Raw genomic sequence first — 21,492 nt, 5'->3', positions numbered from 1 at the left:
TTCCTGAGGAGCTGAGCTGCCAGCTGGACAGACTCCTCCTGGACGACACGTCCAGTGACCAGCAGGTCTTTGACTGGGTAGAGGTATGAACATTAACCTTTCAAATATCTCATAAAAAAGGCTGCAGAGATGATATTTTATTGATTATTTGTTATGATTTGTTGCTGATGAGGCCAGTAGTTCACTCAGCAGATGACGATGATGATGCCGATGATGCAGATTATAATTTCATATTTTTCTTTCCATCGATACATATGTAATGCTTTAAGCCCCTTTATTTTAAAGAGCTTTACATTTGGCCCCCCGAGTCCACAATATGTTCATGATGGAGTGTTTGTACTGACCGGTGCTCTTCTTCCTCTCGGCTCTGTTTATCAGGCGAACCTGGATGAAGGTCAGAGGAGGTCGCCGTCCTTCCTGAGGGCTCTGATGACCGCTGTGTGCCGGTCAGCAGTGATAGGTAAGCTCGCCACCACCTGGTTGGAATATCTCCACTTGGAGCCGCTCGGCATGCGCTCACCCTTCCTCCTGCTTCGCTGCGCAGCTTTTGACGACAACCACTTCCTGGACCCGGGCCTCATGGACAGGAGACGGCCGGTCCTGCTGGAATACCTGGACTCAGACACTGAGCGACAGCTGCAGGCGCTTTATGCTCTTCAGGCGCTGGACGTTGCCCTCGGTCATCCTCCATGTAAGTGCTGCATCCCAGTGTGCTACTTCCAACGACACGTAGAGAGATGGCTTACAAGAAGTTCTAAAGCCTTTCAATACAACATTTGAAGAAAATCCCAGCCTGCTGCACACTCAAATGCACATTCTGAGCTTGAAACTGAGTTTGATGACTGGATACTTAAATACCACTGTTGGTTATCACACCAAATTGATAAAAAGAAAAGAAAAAGAAAAGCATTTAATTTCAGTTTGATCCTGAGGAGTTACATTATCCTCGCAGCTTTTTGAAGCAGTCATGCTGAATGTGTCAGTGAAATCTTCCATTAAAAGGTCTTTCACGGGAAACCGGCTCGTGAGACTTTAGAAATCGGATTCGACAAAAGTATTTTCAGATGCAGCAAACTGACATTGTCGTCCTCTCCAGATCTCCTCCAGTTCTTCTGCGACTGGCTGGCCGACAAGGGCGTGATCTCCGACGCCGCTTTCTACAAGTGGCAGAGGAGCAAAGATCCCGAAGAGCATGAGGGAAGAGACGTGGCCCTCAAGTCCCTCGGGGCCTTCTTTATGTGTCTCCAGTCCTTGCATTGAGCATGCCACCCGCCGGGCTCCCCCACAGAGACGCAGAGTCAGATTGTCCAAAGTCCATTACTTTTATTAAAGTTGCACTAAACTCCCCCACACCAATTCTGCACCACAGGCCTTTCAGCCTGTCCTCCGCCCGTCACCCAGTGTGTCTGGCGGCTCCCGACGTGGTGGCGAGAGTGATTCGGGGGGGGGGGGGGGACCTTGGCCTCTACAGATGATTTCTCTGGAATCCCGACCACTGTGCACATAACTCCCATTTTACGCCTCCCTCAATGGTTACCGCCGTGTTGTAAATAAAAGTTGTAATAAAAAACATTAGAATAGCTATGTTCTGTTTTGTTAAGAAGGAACCCCCGTCGTGGGTCGTTATGGAATCACAGTCAATTACGGTTCCTTCCTTCCGCTGTGTGCAACTTCTACCTGCACACAGCGAATAGGAAAAAGCTGATTAAACAAACGAGGGCTGATGAGGGTGCACCAGAAGTGTCTGACCCTTCCAAGGATGATAAATTAATGTCATTTCAGGAACTTCAAGCCACTGACAACATTCCCAAAAAGCACTTTTTCAACTATCTTCGGCTCAGGAGTTTTATTATGTCTCGGCAAAATAACAGCCGAGAGCTTCCATGTTTAACTGCCCCTTGAGAATATTGTTTTAAATAATCTTCAGTCCAAGGGACAGGTGTCTTTACTGTTTAACCTGCTCGTAAACAAGCGCAAAGGATCCTCAGAAAATATGTTAGGGGCTCGGAGAGGCGATTTACAGACCGATGTAACAGTTGAGCAGTGGTCAGCAGCCTGCTCCTTAGTTCAAACTCAAGCAGTTAATACACACAGTACAAATTATTACAGTACAAATGTCTTACCAGACAGTACATCGCTCCAGGAAGTGTTTTTCAATTATTGCTTGATTTTTAATTGCATGAATTCAAATGAACTATAATTTTGGTACATGTAGCAAAGTTAGATATTAAAGTTTATGAGAGACAAGAGTTAAAAAAAAAAGAAGAAAGGCTCATTTGCTTGTCGAGACTGTAACATATTACAGAGACGACACAACCTCTGACCTGAGCAGATGAAAATATAAATGACTGCGTTCACACAGCAGCACGGAGACACACACTGTGGTATAGAGACACTCTGCTTAAGAGCAACGCCTCAGCAAAAGGTCTCCAGTTTCATATTCTGTTTTCGTTTCCTGAAAGTTGGAAACTCTGCATGTAAATACCTTGTTTGAAAAAGGCTGGAAAATATTAATCTTCCACCGGATTCACTCTGTTTACTTCTTCCTAATGACTTCACCAAACGCTTGCAAGTACCGACGACAGGCTTCACTGCGGCGCCGGCCGGTGTGAAACGCTCCTCTTCTTTTCCCCTGTCAGTGATGAAGGGTAGAAGATGTTCCCCCCCGGGTTTACCCGGGACGAGTCGTTCCCTTTTGTCTCTTGACGTTTTGTCTCGAGGCAGAAATGTTTATTTAGGAGGGTAAAACTCTGACAAGACCAGAGCAGCTCATGAAAGGCTGCTTGTGCCTGTCAAGTGAACCACATGAGGATATGTTATTTTCCCTCCCTCTCTCACAGAGATTCCAACACGTAATTATCTTCTAAATATATCCCCATAGCTATTCCCTTCAGGGTGGGATGAGAGACGCAAGGAGTTAATCGATCCCCCCCCCCCCCCCCCTGGCATCAATCAGTTATTTCCATTAGTTCACGGCCTGTAAATCTCTCTGTAAATGCTCCGAGTGGATGGCCGAGCAGACGGTGACATCACCGCCTGAAATACTGGGTCTGACTGGTGAGGGGAAATACGAAGTGAGACTTTGACATCTGGATTAAAGTGTGAGACGCACGCAGGGCGTGAGACGCACGCAGGGTGTGAGACGCTGACGGCGTGAGCCCGAACAGACCAGACAGGAAATGTTGGAAACGCTGAAATCAGGTTTCCCCAGGAGAACGAGATCGCTGCGACAAGCCCGTAAATATCTTGCTGACACATTTTCTCAAACCTTCTAAATAACTAAGTCGAGGTAAAGAACATTTCATGAATTTCCTGACGTTGCACTAAAGGTTTGAGGGTGTTTACTGAACAAGGGTTTGTCTAGTTTGACCTTTCTCCTCAAAGTTTCCCATCCTGCCATCCTGCCAGTTCTGCTGCGATTCAAACCTCAGAAACTGTTTTTTTTGTCACAAGTGGAGAGAAAATATTTGTGGGAAAAAAAACAAATCCTTATTTTGGAACTGATCGTGCTCATTACTTTTGAGTTAAGGAGGACAAACGCCATTACAGCATGTCTAATACATTGCACACATCCTGTCAAATTAAAAGCTTTTAGGGCTGCTGTTGAGGGCTGGGAATGAGGGGACCTCAGTTCAGCTCAATGTGAATACATCGTTAAATATAAAACACCCTTTTTTTTTTGTTTTTTTTGGTGCATCAATCTTGGAATTCTCAGCTGGTCTGGTCATGGTGTTTCAAACCGCTGAACATAATCTGTTGTGAACAATAGAAAGCTCATGCAGAGTAACCATTTTTAGTACCCCAAAGCACAACTTTTATCCAGTAAAAGATCTACTTTTACGTTACGAAGCGTCATTTACAGTCACTTTCATTTACTTCATCACTTCTCATTGAAACTTCATAGGCCAGAGAAAACCCTCACAACACAGGTAGAACGTGCAAAACTCCACAGAGAAAAGTCTGGACTCGAACTGAAGGTTTGCTTGCTCTGAAATGTGAACTAATCCACTATACCAGTAAAAAAAGATGCTTCTCAAAATACAAACATCATATGAGGAAAAAGCTGTAACTCCCTACTGGGAGGCAAACATGCACAGTCCCACAAATGTCGGATTATTCCTTTGAAGGCGTCACTTTCAGGGTCAAATGCTGCTAAACGTAGAACTCCATCCCATGTCGGCATGATTTAATGTCATTATTTAGGAAAACAAACATTAGATCGTAAAATAAATAACAGCAGTAATGTAATGTGATCCGACAACATAAAACGTTCCAAGTTTGTGTAAATAGTACAGCAGACGACCCCGCAGCTGTTTCATATGTCACAAGTACACAAACAGAAGTGGCCCGTCTCAGGCAGGATTTACAAACAGAGGAAACATTTTCCAGATGAAGACGGAGAGACAGAACGGCTCGGGTCCACACAAACTCCTCTGCTACAGACTCATTTCTTTTTTAATCTCGCTTTAGGCTACTCTTGAAAAAGCATTTGTCACATTTTGCCCCATAAATTATTCATGGGAAGAGACGCAAGCAAACAAAATGTCTAAAGGTTGTGAAAGAATATGAGTGTGATGATTGCAAAAGCTGTCCTTCCCCTTTGACTTTGAGTTTGACTCGACCAGGATATTCATGATGTAAATGGTTTTTCTTAAGTGCAAAAACAAAACAAAAGTCCTTTGGATTGGCCACACGAGTCTTCATGTCCTCTGTCCATTTGTGGCGTCGAGTGAATTGATTGGCTCGCGCGTTTTTCTGCAGCATGCGTGATGAATCTGCACTTTAGCAATCGGCCCATGTCATCACATGATATTTATATTCATCTAACCATCTTTTCTCGCTTTGTCGTGCTCAGAGTCACAGGGTGGTTGGAGCTAATCCCAGGGTGAGGGTGACGAAGGCAGAGTGCACTGTGGACAGGGCAACAGTCCATTACACACACACACACACACACACACACACACACACACACACACACACACACACACACACACACACACACACACACACACACACACACACACACACACACACACACACACACACACACACACACACACACACACACACACACTAAAGGACAATCTATGTTTCTCTTGATAACAGGATGAAATCTCAGTGCCTCTAAAACCCCACACAGGCACAAGTCTGATATGCAAATTAAGGTGCAGAGCCACAGCTTTTCTTTTCTTTTTTTTTTTTTACCACTCTTAAAATAATTGGAATCAAGAAATGCATTTGGATATTTTTCTAACTTTTCAAGTTATTATTGCTGTGATGCGACAAACACAACTGTCAGGGCCTGAGTTTAGCTCAGTTCAGTGCCATTTGTCTCCAATCTCATTAAATGTTGTACTCTCCATTCAACTCCATTCAGTTCTAGTCCTGGACTCTTTGTTACACCTTCTCATTGGGATTCCCACCCTCTCGGCCAGTGGTGGGTCATTCACTTCACTGAGGGGGCTCCATGACGAGCGAGGACTCCTGTGGAGGGCTGAGCTATATGTTGAACTCAGTTCAGCGTAAATACTATACATCTCCTGATAAAAACAAAACACAAAACAGAATGTTGCAAGATTTTGATAAGCTCATGTTCCTGATCTGCATCAGTGATCTTCTTGTAGTTCTCTCCTGACGATGGTGAAATCCAAAGACAAACTACGTAACTACATAACAATGTCTTCAGCTGAAGGTACAACAAACACTCAGAAATGATTCTGAAAAATAAGATAATTAAAGCAAAGCAGTTGAAATGAATTCATCATCTAAACACGTTTTGATTTGATTCAACAGCTACATTACGTGTAGATTGTATATCCAGAATGAAGTTTAGTTTGTAATCCAGCAGGGGTCAGTGTTGTACCACAGTCCAGTTGATAATCCGGAGAAAAGCCTCTGAGCAGAGTCACTTCAGCCTTTAAGTGTGGCACTGACACAGGGATGATTTAGTATTTTATTAGTTGACTGTTCCAGCTGGTACTTTCCATCCCATCACAAAGAAGTCATGTCATTTTTCCTCTGACGGAATTCATGAACTGTGTATTTCTTTCCAAAATCCATGCTGAAAACTTCCTTTTAACATGTTATCAACATGAAGTGGGAAAAGTTTTTGAACGCTGAACCATTGATCATTACATGTTTTAATGGTTAGGCTCTAAAATAGCAATATTACTTTCATGAAATAAAACCATGTTTGTGTCGGAGCTTGCAGACGTTCACCAGACTGATCAATAAGAGGACTTCAGTGATCCACTCTGCACTCTCCTCTTGTTCATTATAAATGCATGAATACACAGTGCATCATTAAAACTCCTCCCCTGCAAACAAACTGGTGAAAACTGAATGACGTTACACGTCAGCAGGTAGAAGCTTGATTCAGAAAGTGGAAGAAAAGCATGCAAACTTCATTCACAAGGATCATTAATCCTTTATTCTGAATGTTTTTATCGTGAAAGTTCTACTATTTGAACTCGAACGTCCTTCAAAAGGTTTGGATGGGTCCTCCTCACCCTCTACATGGCAAACAGTTGAGATCATTCACGATTAGCAATAATCATCCTCAGATTGCATTTGGAAAATATTTCAAGACTTTCTATTTTAGGTTTATATTCTTGTGACCTATATTCCTAGTCAGTCAGCTTTCCATCGGAGATCTGACATTCTTGTATATCACTGAGAACTACTGTCCTCTAACATACTTACTTGATGCATTAGTTATAGTGCCGCTGGTTATGTACGGCGCACATGAAGCACGGTATCTCAGTTTTTCATATTTTCAGTGGCAGACCGAGGCATTAACAAGGAGAGTAACAGAGGTTACCCGATATATTCGCTTATCTGATGAAGAGGTTAAAGGAGGCAGATGTTTTTGTGGACATGTATTAGTTCTATTCGGTCTGGTTTAGCGGAAAACTGTCAGTTCCCTCAGTCAGTGCATTAAATCTCCAAGAGGAACTTTATGCTGCTCTCAACGGTCGTTTCTTTGAGTCATGAGGAATAAATCTGCTTGCTATTGGAAGATTGCTGCATTCTGACCTCTTTCTGCCAAACCACTCTGAGTAGAAAGAGAAATCACTGCAGGAGTCTCCGTTCTGTTCGGTTCTGAAGGAAACTGGAGAAATACAAGAAAGGAAAAGAGAAGCTATTTAAACCATTGTTGGTATTTTGTTGATTACCATTGCTGGTATGTCTCATTTATTCTATTGCTGTATGATTTATTCAATAGTGTGTATAGATGCCTGCCTTTCAGTTTTGAATCCATACTTAGAGAAAAATGGAAAACGTAACTGTGATGTTCATTATGTAAATATTAATTGAAAATGTGTGTGTGGGGTGGGGTGGGGGGTGGGGGGGGTGGGGGGGTGGGGGGGTAAATGAGTTTTCTTCTTCTCACTCCCTTTCAGGCTTTTTTTTTTTTTTTTGCCTGAAATAAAAAATAGAAAAAAATTTAAATTTTAAAAACAGACAATGGACCTGCTATTTTGACGTATAATAAGAATAGATAAAAATGCTCTAAGATTTAGCATTTAGAAGTTTTGTTTAGTCTTTAAAGGCTTTTCAGCACAATTCATACGTTTACACAGAAAGATAATACCGGGTCCAGCTCATTCAAAGCAGAGAAAAAAGAGTAATATTTATAGAACAAATAACTCAAATAAGAAAAGGGATTTTTTTGGTGTGTTTTCATGGTCGTTACTCCCCCTGCATGTGGACTTCAATCACCCACACTTGCACCACATTATGCCATTAGTGAAGCGTATTAACCGCCAGAGCCAGAGTGAATGATTTAAAGTTCGACTGCCGCATTGTCACATTTAAAGTTTGTTATTGGACCTCATGATACCACCTACAGAGATTCTGATGAGACTAGAATTGATAGTAGATCTTTGAGGTGGCAGCAAACACGTTGTCCTTCTCCCTCTCTTGGTTTTACTCTGAACTTGTTCCCACACTATAATGTTAGCGGTGAGTCAATGCCAAACTAAATCAAATATAAAATATACAGATGTTCCTCACTCAGATACAAGCTCATTTGTTGAAAATTCAATTTCTAAGCCAATCATTTTATTTTTTTTAAGATCTAAAGTGCTTTATTCTATATGGAGTTGCATGACCTTGGAACTGATCTGAACTGACTGTGGCGGCGTTGTTCACCCACACTGTCACATTCACACCTTTACAGTCACCAATCAGCCTCGTAATGCGTGTTTTTGGACTGAGTGAGGAAACTGTAAGGTTTGGCTCGGGGAAGGTGGACCCAAGACGCTGCACACCGCTGTTGTTGATCAAGAAACTCCTTTTGTTACGAAAGGGGAAAAGTCCAACAACCGAGTTTAAGGGACCTTTGCCACAAGAAGCACTGAGACACAAGAACGCCAAAGGAATAAGCAGCACCGCCACACAGAGAACACAGACAAACCGACGAACAGAACACAAAATAAAAGCCCAAAGCCACCAGGTGACGACAATCACACACTCAGGTACAGGGAACAGCGATCAGACGCGAGGAGGGGAAGCCAAGGAGCCTGAAACTAGAGACCGGGTTAGAATCTCACAAAGAATCTCGAGAGACGACACATGAACCAATGACAGAAACTCCAGGAACCAAAGAGAAAAAAACAAAAACAAAAAACAGGCACGTACAGGGAGAAGATGCAAGTTCCACACAGAAAATCACCTCACAGGGATTTTACTGTTTGTCTCGCTTAACGTTGAATAAAACGGCTTTCAGCACCACAAAAATCCTACTTTGGTTAAAGTATATATCAAATATGCATGAATACATTTACAAATCCATGCATCATGAGATCTGTTGTCTCGAGGGCTGGTTCCTTCAGACAAACAGAAATTTGTGCCACGAGAGGAGAATAAAAGAAGAAGAGTCTTTTTAGATAACACAGGAGGATATGAGACAAATATGATAAAGTGGCCAATGTCGTAAATTCAGGAATAATTTCTTTCCTGGTTACAAGCAGGAGAAACAAAGAAGACAATCTGTAATTCTTGATTTGTGTCCCTCTTTCTGGGCACTCTCAGGATCCTTTGATGTCCTTTAGTCCTGGAATCAACAACAGTGCATCTGTCCGACTTGTTTCCCAGTGCTCTTCTAACCCCAAAGATCCTTTTTTGTGTTGAAACAATGGCACATCAAACTGCTTCACGTCTCTTTCAGTCTGAAGGTGAAAGTTTAAGTATGGCGGCGGGCCTCCGACCTGATGGCTATCATCCAGCTTCCTCCTTCAGAAGTCAGCGGCTTTAATCCCTCCACACGTCAGTGGTTCACTACAATCAGGATTATCAAGATTAATGAAAACAAATCTCTTTCATTTAATCGATGTTGGACAGAGGCCCGATGTTAATGAGCTGCCAGGCTTTTCTTTATCTCTCCGCGTTATTGTCAAACTAACAAAGTCCCTGGTGTTTATGGGAATGATTCCACTTTTTGGAATCACTGACGAAAAGTGAACAGAAGAACAGCTAAAGACAGGAGTCGATGGATTGGATGTGTGTGTTCATATATATTCAACTTCAAGTTTTATATCATTAGTCTGGATTCTCTGTGCATTTTTTTTTTTTGCTATGTATGATTTTTTGGGATGTATTTATCACTCAGCTGTAATGTATTGTCTATTTTGTGTAGCTTCCTAAGCTTTGGATTATTGTCCCATAAACTAACAAACAAACAAACAAATTGGTTGGAACTGAGATGAACTGAAGTTTAATTTACATTACCAGTCTGAAAAGTGATATAAACAAAGAGAGACATGGATATCCAAAGTGCAATGATAGAAATGCACAGAAAGCACACAGAAGAAACCTGATTATTGACGTATTATAGAAGAAAACACCCAGAGAATAGAAAATCAAAAGATACAGGTATGATCCTTTTTGCTTCACTGCCCAGACTGACCAGTGTTACTCCCAGTGTTGTGGAAAATATTCAGCTGTTGAGAAGTAATAAGAGGTCAAGTTTGACTTCACACCGTTTCTGGTGTCTGTTCACCATCTTTCAGACCAGAAACGCTGTGGTCTCTTCTGGTTAAAGGTTTAAATTCAAAGCGTCCACTAGAGGATTGAAAGGGTCAGAGTAAGAGATGAAGATGCGACACATGAATAGAAAAAAAAAACCCGAGAGCCTGAGCACACTGGAGGTTAACGTTTTCCCACGCCGCTCCCCGTCAGGATAAACAAGGTCAATACGAAGAGGTCAGATCCCCTGAGTTTAAAAAAAAAAACCCCTACTCTCCTTGGTTTATTCCATCCTGCTCCTCTTCTGACATCGGACTTCCTCTCCTCTTTTAACACCAGATGAATTTGGTGACCAACACATAAACAGCAGAGGAGCTTTTCACTCCGGGTACGTCAGACAAAACTTCAAGTGGAAGAGGCAAACATTACTGAGATAATAATAAAACAAATATCACTGCTACTTAAAAAAAGCTAAACGTTAAGATGGAATGTGTTTCTATTGATATCTCTGAGTGCATTCTTTTTTATCTGAGCAGATGTCTGTTATGAATCAGGAGATATTTTTAGGCTGAACATTGGGAACGAGGATGGAGCCTCTGAAGCTGTAAACCACGAGGCTCTGATGAATAGTCCTTCCTTTACGGAAGAGGTCCCAGCTGACCATTAATGGGGCCCACTCCTCCTCGAGCCCGTCACTCACAGAGCAAAACTTAGATCTGGAGCTGTAAGCTGAGCGGTCTCCGGACACAGGTGTTTCTGTATCTGCAGTCCGATAACGTCACAAAGTTAAAGAAAATCGATTATCTTCCCAGATCAGGGAACAGAGATATCCATCATCATGTGAACTGTGGTGGGATCATACTACCAGAGCGTCATTTCAGTGTTTTGCTCCCGTCTGTTATCTAATGAGGCCTTTCTGACACCACTGCGACTCCTCCTGCAGCGATGAGACGGACATCGTCGCGACAGAGTGACAAAGAGCCTCGGTGAACAGCTGCAGCACCCCGGGAGCTAAACGGATTCAGTCACCAGTAATTTTATTAATCACACCTGCGCTTCTTCTACTGTGACAAGACAAAATGTGGTTATGGGAGGAAAACCCCCCTGCTTTTATTGTGTTTTCTCTGGGTTGCAGCACAGTCAGACAACACTGTACTGATGGAAGAAAATCCAAATGGGGGAACGGGGGGGGGGGGGGGGGTTCAGCCACGGAGTTTTGCAGGTCAGCTTCCTGTTTCATGTGCGTTTACACTGTCTTGTTGTATTAGTCGCACTATTTCACACTTCCTTATTTACCACAGGTGTGCGATCTCTTTTTGAGACGTGAAACTCATGTATAAATGAAAACAGGAGAAAAGCTGCCTCTGTGGCTTGTAATCTGATTAGGGCCTCGCTGGTCAGTCATAATTTTGCAAGATGCACCTTCAATACGTTCTGGCATCAGCTTGGTTGGTTTATTTGAAGCTCCTGGGCTCAGTACTCTGCAGGATATGTAAGGTGAGTTTCCTCTTTACTCTCACCGTTTTCTTAAATTTCGATTTGCAATTTAACATTGCACACGCCATCTAAATTTAAGTGCAATCACTGCTCTGTCTATGAATATGTTTGTTTTGACTTCTGTTGCGTCTGTTTGATGTTGGGTGGATTTATTTAGTCAGATAGGATCACAGAGTACAGACCACAGCTCATGCACTTTAAACTTCTCACTACTTTAGGTCTATTAAAGACGCTGTGTCACCACGGGCTCTTAAAACCTTTTATTCATTTGCTGAGACTGGATTGCAGAGCACGCACGCACACGACTGACATAACTGAGTGCAGGGCTGAAAAAGTAGATTGCAGAAAACAGTCCTATTGTAGTTTTATTCCAAACACAATTACATCTTTAAGAAAAAAAGAAGTACATTCATGCCATCAGATCACAACGGTCACACAGGTCACGATGAGTCCATGACCATCTTTACTAAGCAATGCCATCAGTTTCTTCTTTTTGGAGGGGATACCTGAGAGGAGCAGTGTACAAAAACTACATTCTCTAGAAATCACTCAACTCAAACACCGACATTCAGGCCACTTTCATTAATGACGCCTCTGCAGGGAACAGAAGAACATCGGTATTGCATAACTGCGGACACACAAATTATGCATAAAAGTCGTCTTTCTTTAAATCATTAAACGATATAAAGAAAAAAAAGAAAAAAAAGAAAAAAGCCTTTTGAAAACAAGGTGGACCCAGATGAAGGGTGGCACATCCGTCTTTTCACAAATCGGACTCATCAATAATAATTCAATGAGTGACGTCCTGTAAACTTTAAACAGCGGTCAACACCAACGCCCCCCCAGCTTATGAAGCAAAGAGAGAAAACAAATGCAATCTACATTATAGAACCTTATTAGGTTATGGTCCTTTTATACGACAGAGATCTGTTTTTATTACAATGTCAAAAGAAAGGGAAAACCATTTATAGATTATTTATCAGTGGTGACTGTAACACACCTCTAGTGGAAGACTGGAAAAAGCCCGATCAATAGAGCAAAATAAGTGGAATGGAGCCTGACTGGAAAATCCCACATTTCTTTCTACAAATACCCCCCCCCGTTTTCTATACACAACCACCTCAGAAATACTGAAATGCAGCAGAAATTAAAGTGGTCTTTGTTCACAGGAGGAGGATTAAACATTGATGTACAGCATTCATACATACAGCATGTGAAAGAATAATCTATGGTCTCATGGGGTAAAGCACAACGTGTCCTCCTTCTCTCTTTCACAGCTTGGCCCGCTAGAAGCACAATCTTTTAAGACACCAGCGGCAGTAAACATTTCAGCATCAACGTGGCAACACTGGAATAAACAGGGACATGTTGTGTCTGAAACAGACCCGAGTCTTTCCCTGACACCACACCAACTCTGCACAGGGATTTAATATATTGAAGAATAAACTGGACAAAAACCAAAATCAATATTCAGGAAAAAAAAAAAAAAACAACAGTCATCTAAGTTTAACACCTTGCTCATGGGCACTGCTATAAGGCAAAGACTGGCAAATTCATGGAAAACAACACTACATGCGTCTAGTGGTGAAACGGTTTAGTACCAATTTTTTATATCCATCAGACTGCCGAACTAAATATTTTCATATATGATGGGAAAACTATTGAGAGAGCGAATGGATTTTGTTTGCATGTTAGCGACGATAGCAGTGTTGAAAATGAATGTAAAGAGTAAGAACAGTTTGTAGAGTGCGAACACTGATTGTGTTTCTTAAAGAGTACAGACCACATATTTCAGCTAGTTTGACAGCAATCTCTATTTTATTTTCTACAACTAGTTCAATAAATCTCAATGAAGCCAGAACTGGAATTATCATTATTATTAATAACCAAGCTTTTCCCACTACTTATAGTTGGTTTTTTTTTACTTTTGTTGCACACTTCAGATTACAGTTATTTTAGAATAGAAACTATTTTTGGTCTCATTCTGGTATTACGATGAAAACATCAAATATAACCACAACTGTCCTTTAGACATATTAAATACATGAAGTCATTCGTGCTTCATTTCAGTGGCGATTGATCTGCAGGGTCGAGATTCTGATCATAAGTCCCTCCTCCTGGCCTCTCATAGATACACATCCATGGTGTTGAGGATCATGTGGCGGCAGAGCGGGCAGTTCTGTTGGTAGATCGGCTGCCTCAGCAGGATGTTTGTACACTCTCGGCACAGACACAGGTGTCGGCATGGCAGCAGCACCACGGTCTTGGTGCAGTCCTGACATATCACACACTTTTTCCTCTCCTCCTGCTCCTTCAAAAGAGTCAGCAGATTCTCATCTGATGCCGGTTTGCTTTTATCGCCCGAGGACAGCTGCTCCTTCAGTGGTCGGTCTGTACTAGATGAGGGGGGGACTATATCCCGCAGCTCCTGGTGGGCGCCCTCTCCGGCTCGGCCATCTGGTGGGTCTCTCCTCGCCTCCGCTGGGTCACCGTTGCCTCGCACTCTGTTGCCGTTGTGCCGGTTCAAATGTGTCCGCAGTGCCAGGCTCAGCTGGCTGCCGTGTCGAGACAGCTGTTGCCAAAGCCCTCTCTCCAGCAGGCGCAGGCGATGGAGTATCACCTGCAGGTGTTGCATGCTGCTCTGTACAAACAATGGGGTTCTCCACAAAGCTGATGTAAAGTGGAGGAGAGTCGTGTAGAGCCTGCGCAGTGCGGGGAAGGAGCTCAGGTAGTCCATAATCTGCAGCGCTGCATGCTGGGTGAGCCCCGGGTTCAGGTAGGCGGTGGTCGTCAGAGTGATGGTGACAGTGAGCACGAGGCCGTAGATGTTCAGGATGAAGATGCTGATGAACATGTGCACCAGTGAAACCAGGAAATCCAAAACCAGCTTACAGGGGGACCAAAGCAGAGCCGACATGCCGACCAGGGTGCTGTGCAGGAAGGTGAGCGAGGTCAGCACGAGCTCCACCAACTTTTGCAGCGGGGTGGAGACCGTCTGCAACGCACTGACCACGGCCAGGTACACGTTCTGCATGGCGATGAGAGCGTAATTCACCACCGTGTTGGTGAAGTAGACCACCAGGCTGACGGCGATGCCACAGCCCTCCAGCACAGACAGCAAGCCTCGACACAGGTGATCCTTCCCCCGCAGGAGGTAGTGCAGCGACAGGTAGCCCACCATCTTCAGGCTCTCCAGCAGCCCCTCCAAAGCCAGCAACAAACTCCCCAGCAGGCACACCGAGCCGTGGGCGAGGTTCGACATGGCCTCAGTCAGGGACACCAGGCAGAACACCATGAAGTTCCCCAGCTCCAGCAGCAAGCTGAGGAGGAGCGCAGGCAGGCTGTTTATGAAGGCTACGGCCGCCAGTATGGTCTGCACCACAGTGTGCACCACCACAAAGTTCAGATCCAGCAACAGACACGCCGTGTCCAAGCATCGTCCTACTGTGGAGATCACGAAGCTGACCAAACCCATTCTCGTGTATCATCAACCTCTCGGCGTGGAGCTCTCAGGTCGCGCCCAGGTTAAAGTCCATGACTTGTTTGTTGACACGTTCAAACGTCACATCTTATCTGGACCGCTGCCTCTTGATCTCGTGAAAAAGCACGGCTCCATCCAGTCTCTTTTTTCATGTTTTCTTCATGTTGCTGCCACTGAAGCGACGGAGTGAAATCACGAACACACGCGTCTCTCGGGCGGATGTTTGTTTTCAAATCAGAAACACACGCTTCCGCTTGTTTTTAGCGTTTCGCTTTCGCTCATCGGTCAAAAAACATCCCGGAAGCATTTGGTCAGGTGAAGCGTAACTTCACAAAGCATCCAATCTGCAAAAATAAGACCGAAGAAAAGAAAAACAAGAAGAAAAGCGCACAAAACGCGTCGATGTGGTTGCAGTTGTTACCGTGGCCGCCATTTTTGTTTTGGTCAGCTGACTTCACTTCTCCATACTAAGCATGCGCAGCAACGGACTTTAAATTACGTCAGATGAAAACAAAACAAAATGTGCATTTCTGTACGCTATCATGCAAAGATAAACGACAACAGCAACATTAATAATAATAATAATAATAATAATAATAATAATAATAATAATAATAATATAATAAACATTATTATAAATAATAAATAAATAATAAATATTATTCTTATTATCACTCTTCTTCTTCTTCTTCTTCTTCTTCTTCTTCTTCTTCTTCTTCTTCTTATCTGATATAGTTAATATTATTTTTCATTAATTTAGGTAGATTTTCTTACAGAGTTTTTCACAGTTGGTTGAATTATATACAAAACAGATCTGCAATACTTTTATTGAAATACGCTTCATGTCACAGCATAGCATTACATTTAAAATGATATACATGTATAATTTTTTACTGCGTCAGTAGTAGGAGTTATAATGATGACAATGAAATTATAGTGGTGACAGTGCTAAAATATTTGATATACCATAGAATAATCCCAAACCAACTGTGGATTTATACTGTAAGATATTATACTATAGTTATTATATTATACTACACTTGGCTTGGGATGAAAAAAGCTTAGACCAAGTGTGGTTAATGATATGTTACTGTATGAGTCCAGAAGAACAAATAAACTAGTGACATATTTTTTCTCACAGTTTCTACATTGAACAAAATGAATTTGAGTGAAGAAGCTTTTTTGTGCGATTGTATTCAAGTGTTTTAAATTCTGCCTTTTGTTTCAGAAACATTAAATGTTCTTCTATTGTTGCATTTTTTGAGCACATGTATGTATACATTTTGTGGTCGCATAAATTAATAATGTGAGTTTAATTATGTGTGCTTAGAATTGCCTCCACATAACTGTAATAACTCTTTAATTTAGGTTATGATATTATTCAAAGGTAGACAAAGGTCACAGTTAGGTCAAGGTTAATGTTTTTGGGGCAGCAGGCTGAGGGTGGCTGATAACAATAGACTCAACAAACTCAATAGAATGGCCAGTGACATGGTGGGGGTGGAGATGGACTGTGTACAGATGGTCTCAGAGGTCTCAACCTTCAGAAACAGACTCATTCCACCAAAGTGCAGTGCAGTGCGCCACAGGAAATCCTTCATTTTTGTCATCATAACACTCTACTACTCGTTCCTGTAAATAGTGTTTGCTTTGTTTCATTTCTGTGAATATATTAGTCACCATTAAGCTTTGTACATACGTCATTAATTTTTGAAATTGCTTATTTAATTTATACCCTGTTTTATTTGATATTCAACTTTCTTTTCTATGTATTTCTTATTTTTCTTTTCTTTTCTTTTCTTTTCTTTTCTTTTCTATTCTATTCTATTCTATTCTATTCTATTCTATTCAGGTAGTAGTTATGATCAATTTGTGAATAAGCCTACAGGAATGTAAGTTAATACAACCCCAAAAAACCCCACAACCCCAGAGGCAAACCCCAAAACACCGTCACCCCATGTGTGTGTGTGGGAAGTAAAACCGATTTCCCCAGCATCACTTTCAGTGATTTAAACCTTTTATTTTCCAATTTTCTCGAGCCGTACCATTTGCATGAACGCAATCTCACTTATTGTGATACATTCTCCCATTACATCAGCTACTTCGATGACAATGACAAAAAAAACAGCTTTGCAATCCTGAACAATATCAACAGCATTTCCTTCCTTGCCTTGTGCCTCATCCTCCCCATCGGAGCAGCTCTGAGTTGAGCTCCTTGTTCTCACAAGGGAAACTCTGACTGATACGATCATGGGAAATCCTGCTCTTATATTTTGGATGCTTGACAAACAGCATTTGTTTAAGCATTTTAATGATGCAAATGGGACACTGTACATAGGAGGAGCCCAAGGAGCTATAAAAGGTCTTGTGCATTACATGTCGACCTGCTCCTTATATGGTAGCTACCCCTTCCCTCTGGTCCAGCAGGCAGCTTCCTCTGTTTGTCTTCGGGTCCACCAAATCCTTCCTTTCAAAAGACGAGGGGGTGGAAAAGGCACGCTTTCATCTGCAACTCTTCTTTAATGGATGGTTGAAACGTTCCTGTGTACGTCTGAGGAGAAACCAGCTCCCTCTGATTTCACTGGAATCATTTTTTTTTGTCTTACAAAGATGATCGGAGCTAATTAACACATAACTGCTTCCTGTTTTATTTGTCCTTTTGTTGGCAAATCAAATCCACAACATGGAGTTTTTACACTAGGTGTTATTATCTTAATTTGTACTCAACAGTCAGCTGAATAATCCAGCAACATCAGTAATGAAAAACATTGCAATATCCCATTAAATCTTACCTGGCAACTTGAATAAAAAACTCTATTGTATAAAGACCACAAATATTTAAATGGGATAGAAACACATGAACCCATAGAAGCTTGATTTGAATGAAACCAACACAAAAAGACAAACTAGGGTCTTTCCAACAAAGAGCTGAGGGCTCATGGATGACTAATTCACAGAAATTAGGCTTCTCACGCGCTAGGACACTTCCTCGCTTCAAATATGTCTGAAAACATCCGCTTCTCTTTCTCTCCTCAGAAAAATCTCTTCTTTCAAGTAGCACTTTCAAATGGGAACTTAAAAATAGTTTAGTGGTATCTTCAAAGCCACTTGTGGAACATCAACTATTATGCATTAAATATCATTCATCCATCTTCTATTCCGCTTTATCCATCCATCCATCCATCCATCCATCCATCCATCCATCCATCCATCCATCCATCCATCCATCCATCCATCCATCCATCCATCCATCTGCACTAGTTAAAACATGCAAACTCCACATTGAACGGTCCAACCCACACTCAGACCTGGGACATTCTTGCTCCGAGGTGATAGTGCAAATCAGTGCAACACATTGTGGCCTCAACATTGTTCAAACTGTTGAAAACCTGTAGCAGTGACTCTAAGTTTTGTGGTGTGTTCCCAGATTTGGAGGTTTATTTTAGTACTCAGAGTTCAGATCTTCTGCTTCATTGATGATTTTGGCAACCAGCCAGTGCACTAGACTCACAACCATTTACATCTGACTGGTTCTGTGTGTGTGTGTGTGTGTGTGTGTGTGTGTGTGTGTGTGTGTGTGTGTGTGTGTGTGTGTGTGTGTGTGTGTGTGTGTGTGTGTGTGTGTGTGTGTGTGTGTGTGTGTGTGTGTGTGTGTGTGTGTGTGTGTGTGGACAGGGGGCAAGTGGCAGACTCGAAGCATCTCTGGGAAAACAGAAAGTCCACACAGCAGAAATCACTGGAGTGCAGACTGGTCGAGACCCGGAGCAGGACCCCGCATTCCTGTGTAGTGGTCCGCCTGGAGCGGGCCGCCTCTGCTGTGCACTGAGCCTGCGAAGGAAGCAGCAGAGGAAAACTGACGAAGAAGGTGAGATGAAAGTGGCAGACAGGATTTTCCTTCGGTGACTCACTGAGTTATGAATAGGATGAGAAAGACAGTGGAAGCCCCTCAGTGTGACTTTCCTGCTCTGACTGGTCTTCTCAGGCCCTTTTCTGTACATCTGCAGGATGTCCATCACTTCCCGATTCATTACTCACTATCGTGCATCCGTCTCAAAAGTCACGGAGATCCCTGCAACCACAAAAACTCATTTTCCTCCTTGATGATGAATAAGGCATAAGACACGGGCGTCCTCAAAAAACTGAATATCATCAAGTAAGTTATTTATACACTCAAAAAAATATAATCACAAAACATTCAAATATTTCTATTTGTGGTAAGTATGAAAACGGATACATAATATTACAAAATATGTTATCATTTTGAGAAACTTTATTTCAATATCCATAACCTGTGAGATTAAATGTCAACAAACCAACAAACCAACCAAACGTTTTGATAGTGTTTTAATGTTAGTAGATGCATCTACATTATTGATAGTGAAGATTTTTCATACTACAAAAATATCTTAAAGTTAAGAATATCATTCATTGTCTATTAATCTCTACTGTACTTGTTTCTCTTCCGTGATGAAGGCAATGAGCGATAAACTACATTTAATAACCTTTTGATGCATGACTTTTCTATGTTTTTCCTAATTCGTACGCCTCCCCAGACAGGCATTCTGTAGAAACATGTCAGTGGGTGGATTTATTATGAATTATGCCACTATTACATATAATCACCATGGAGAAGCAATGTTCAATTCTTGGGCTGTGTCATTATCAAAGTGTCTCTTTGTCACAATCCCTGTTGTTGTGACGGAGTTGAGCAGAAATTCAAATTTCTCTCCCACTCTTCCCCCGGCGCCCCCTCACCATACCAGCGCCCGCTCAAAAGCCCCCCATCCTCTGGAGCAGCTCAGACAATAGCTGCCTCTCATTCCGCGTGGACGACCCCCAAAACAACTTGCTCCTGGGTTTTTCCTCAGTGGCTTGGAAAGAATGACTTCTTTTCCTCTCCTTCCTTCCTTCTGGCTTTCCTCGGCCCATGAGCACAGCACTGAGAGGCCTGGTGAGATAAACAGAAGTCCTGAGCAATCATCAATCACAAAGGAATGGCACACAGGGAGCACAGTCGGGGCACTAGTGCATCAGGAGGGGAAATCTTAAAAGGAGCCAAGTTCAAGGGTAAATGTGTGCAACCTGTCAGTGGGGATAAAGCTGATTATCTGTTTTTAACCGAGATCTTTCCTATTTTGTATATAACAGTTTGAAATGTTACAAAAAAGACTTTATTCTGAGTCCTACTGAAAGTTTGATCAGAAGAAAAGGACCACTTAGGATCAGTATAAATCAACATCTCGTGATTTTAGCTTATCGTTTAAACTTTAATCAGAAAGAAACTGCCAGTTCATTTGAGTTTGATGCAATTAAGTTTGGCAAACAGAGAGTTTGATCCTACCGCTCAAGCCGTTTCTTCATCACATTATTCGGCTCCTGCTGATTGTCCAGTGCTGCAGCCGATCTATTGGACCTTCCTCCCTATGAGGGGCACAGAATATGACTTAGGTGGGCTCAGGGGATCAAGAATGTGTTTACTCCTGATACTGCTCATGAATGCAAGTCACAAGATGATTTATTAATCAACCTAATGAACTAGAAGTATAAAGAGTTAAGGGGTGTGCTCAAATAAACCAAAGAAAGAGATGGCATGGGCCAGTTCCACACAGCACTCACTGGCTAACTGGTAGATACGCTGCTAAGAGAGAAAAGTGAAAGTAAAACAACAGGGGATGAGACGCGTAACAGAGCACTCTTAAACTGCTTTAACTCCTCCACCTCAGGCTGGTTTATCTCTCCCTCTGAAGATGGCACGCAATCACTGGATACTTGGAGGTGCTGAGCCGAATGCCAATCGTTCACTCTCGGCTGAAAATGGCTCCGGTGCACGCTGAAGATGGAGCAGAAAGAAAATGATCCTGCAAAAAGACACCGTGCCCACCTGACCCCTGTTATGCCTGTACTTCTGCTTCATGGTGAAGTTCGACGCCGCATTTGCCCACTTGACATTCCCGTGCTCTAAGCTGACATCCTGCTGAGTACAGTTCAAGTGTTAGAACATGAGTCAGATGTTAAGTCACAATCTTATTTCTGAATTGCAAAGCTTTTGACGCGATTTCATAGTAACAAAATAAAAAAAAAGAAGAAAAAAAAAGGAATACTTTAGAGAATAACAGGGATTGTCCGCAGCAGTGGGGCTGATGTAGGTTTTCCCCTGTCAGCAGGTTCAGTCCAGTCCCTGGGAACTTTGTGGGGGAGGGGATGGAGCTTTTCCTGCTTCTGTTTGCTTCATTCCCAAACCCAGTGGCCTGTGATATTCCCAAACGCCCCGTCCAGGATGTATCATATTAAATAAAGGGTGAAAAGGGGACATTCTTGCAATTTGTCCGGGAGGAATTTCAAGAGGCCAGTTGCAAATAGACGAAAAGATTTCCCCAGTTTCTTTATGAGTATTAATATACTGTACGCCTGCTCCTTGTGCCCCACCTGAGAATGCTCATGAAAAGAATTAGTCACGAGTTACCGACCTTGAGGGGAGGAACAATTAGCTTTTTTGAGAATGCCTACATCTCTGCCCTCAACATAAACTATAAGGATGGAGCTTC

The 21,492-nt window shown here is 42.4% G+C and overlaps 1 protein-coding gene across 1 annotated transcript; it reads right to left on the bottom strand.

Annotated features, from left to right (window-relative positions):
- Positions 1-11,717: 11,717 nt before the first annotated feature.
- rnf26 (ring finger protein 26) lies at positions 11,718-15,400 on the bottom strand. Its single transcript, XM_080460167.1, has one exon. It carries the CDS (start codon positions 14,939-14,941, stop codon positions 13,592-13,594), a length of 1,350 nt encoding a protein of 449 aa, XP_080316293.1. The 5' UTR covers positions 14,942-15,400; the 3' UTR covers positions 11,718-13,591.
- Between the last annotated feature and the right edge of the window lie 6,092 nt (positions 15,401-21,492).

Source organism: Lipophrys pholis (genome assembly GCF_963383615.2).
Source record: "Lipophrys pholis genome assembly, chromosome: 3".
NCBI lineage: Eukaryota > Metazoa > Chordata > Actinopteri > Blenniiformes > Blenniidae > Lipophrys > Lipophrys pholis.
The sequence above is the reverse complement of the archived record's forward strand: the minus strand, read 5'-3'. Positions and strand labels throughout refer to the sequence as shown.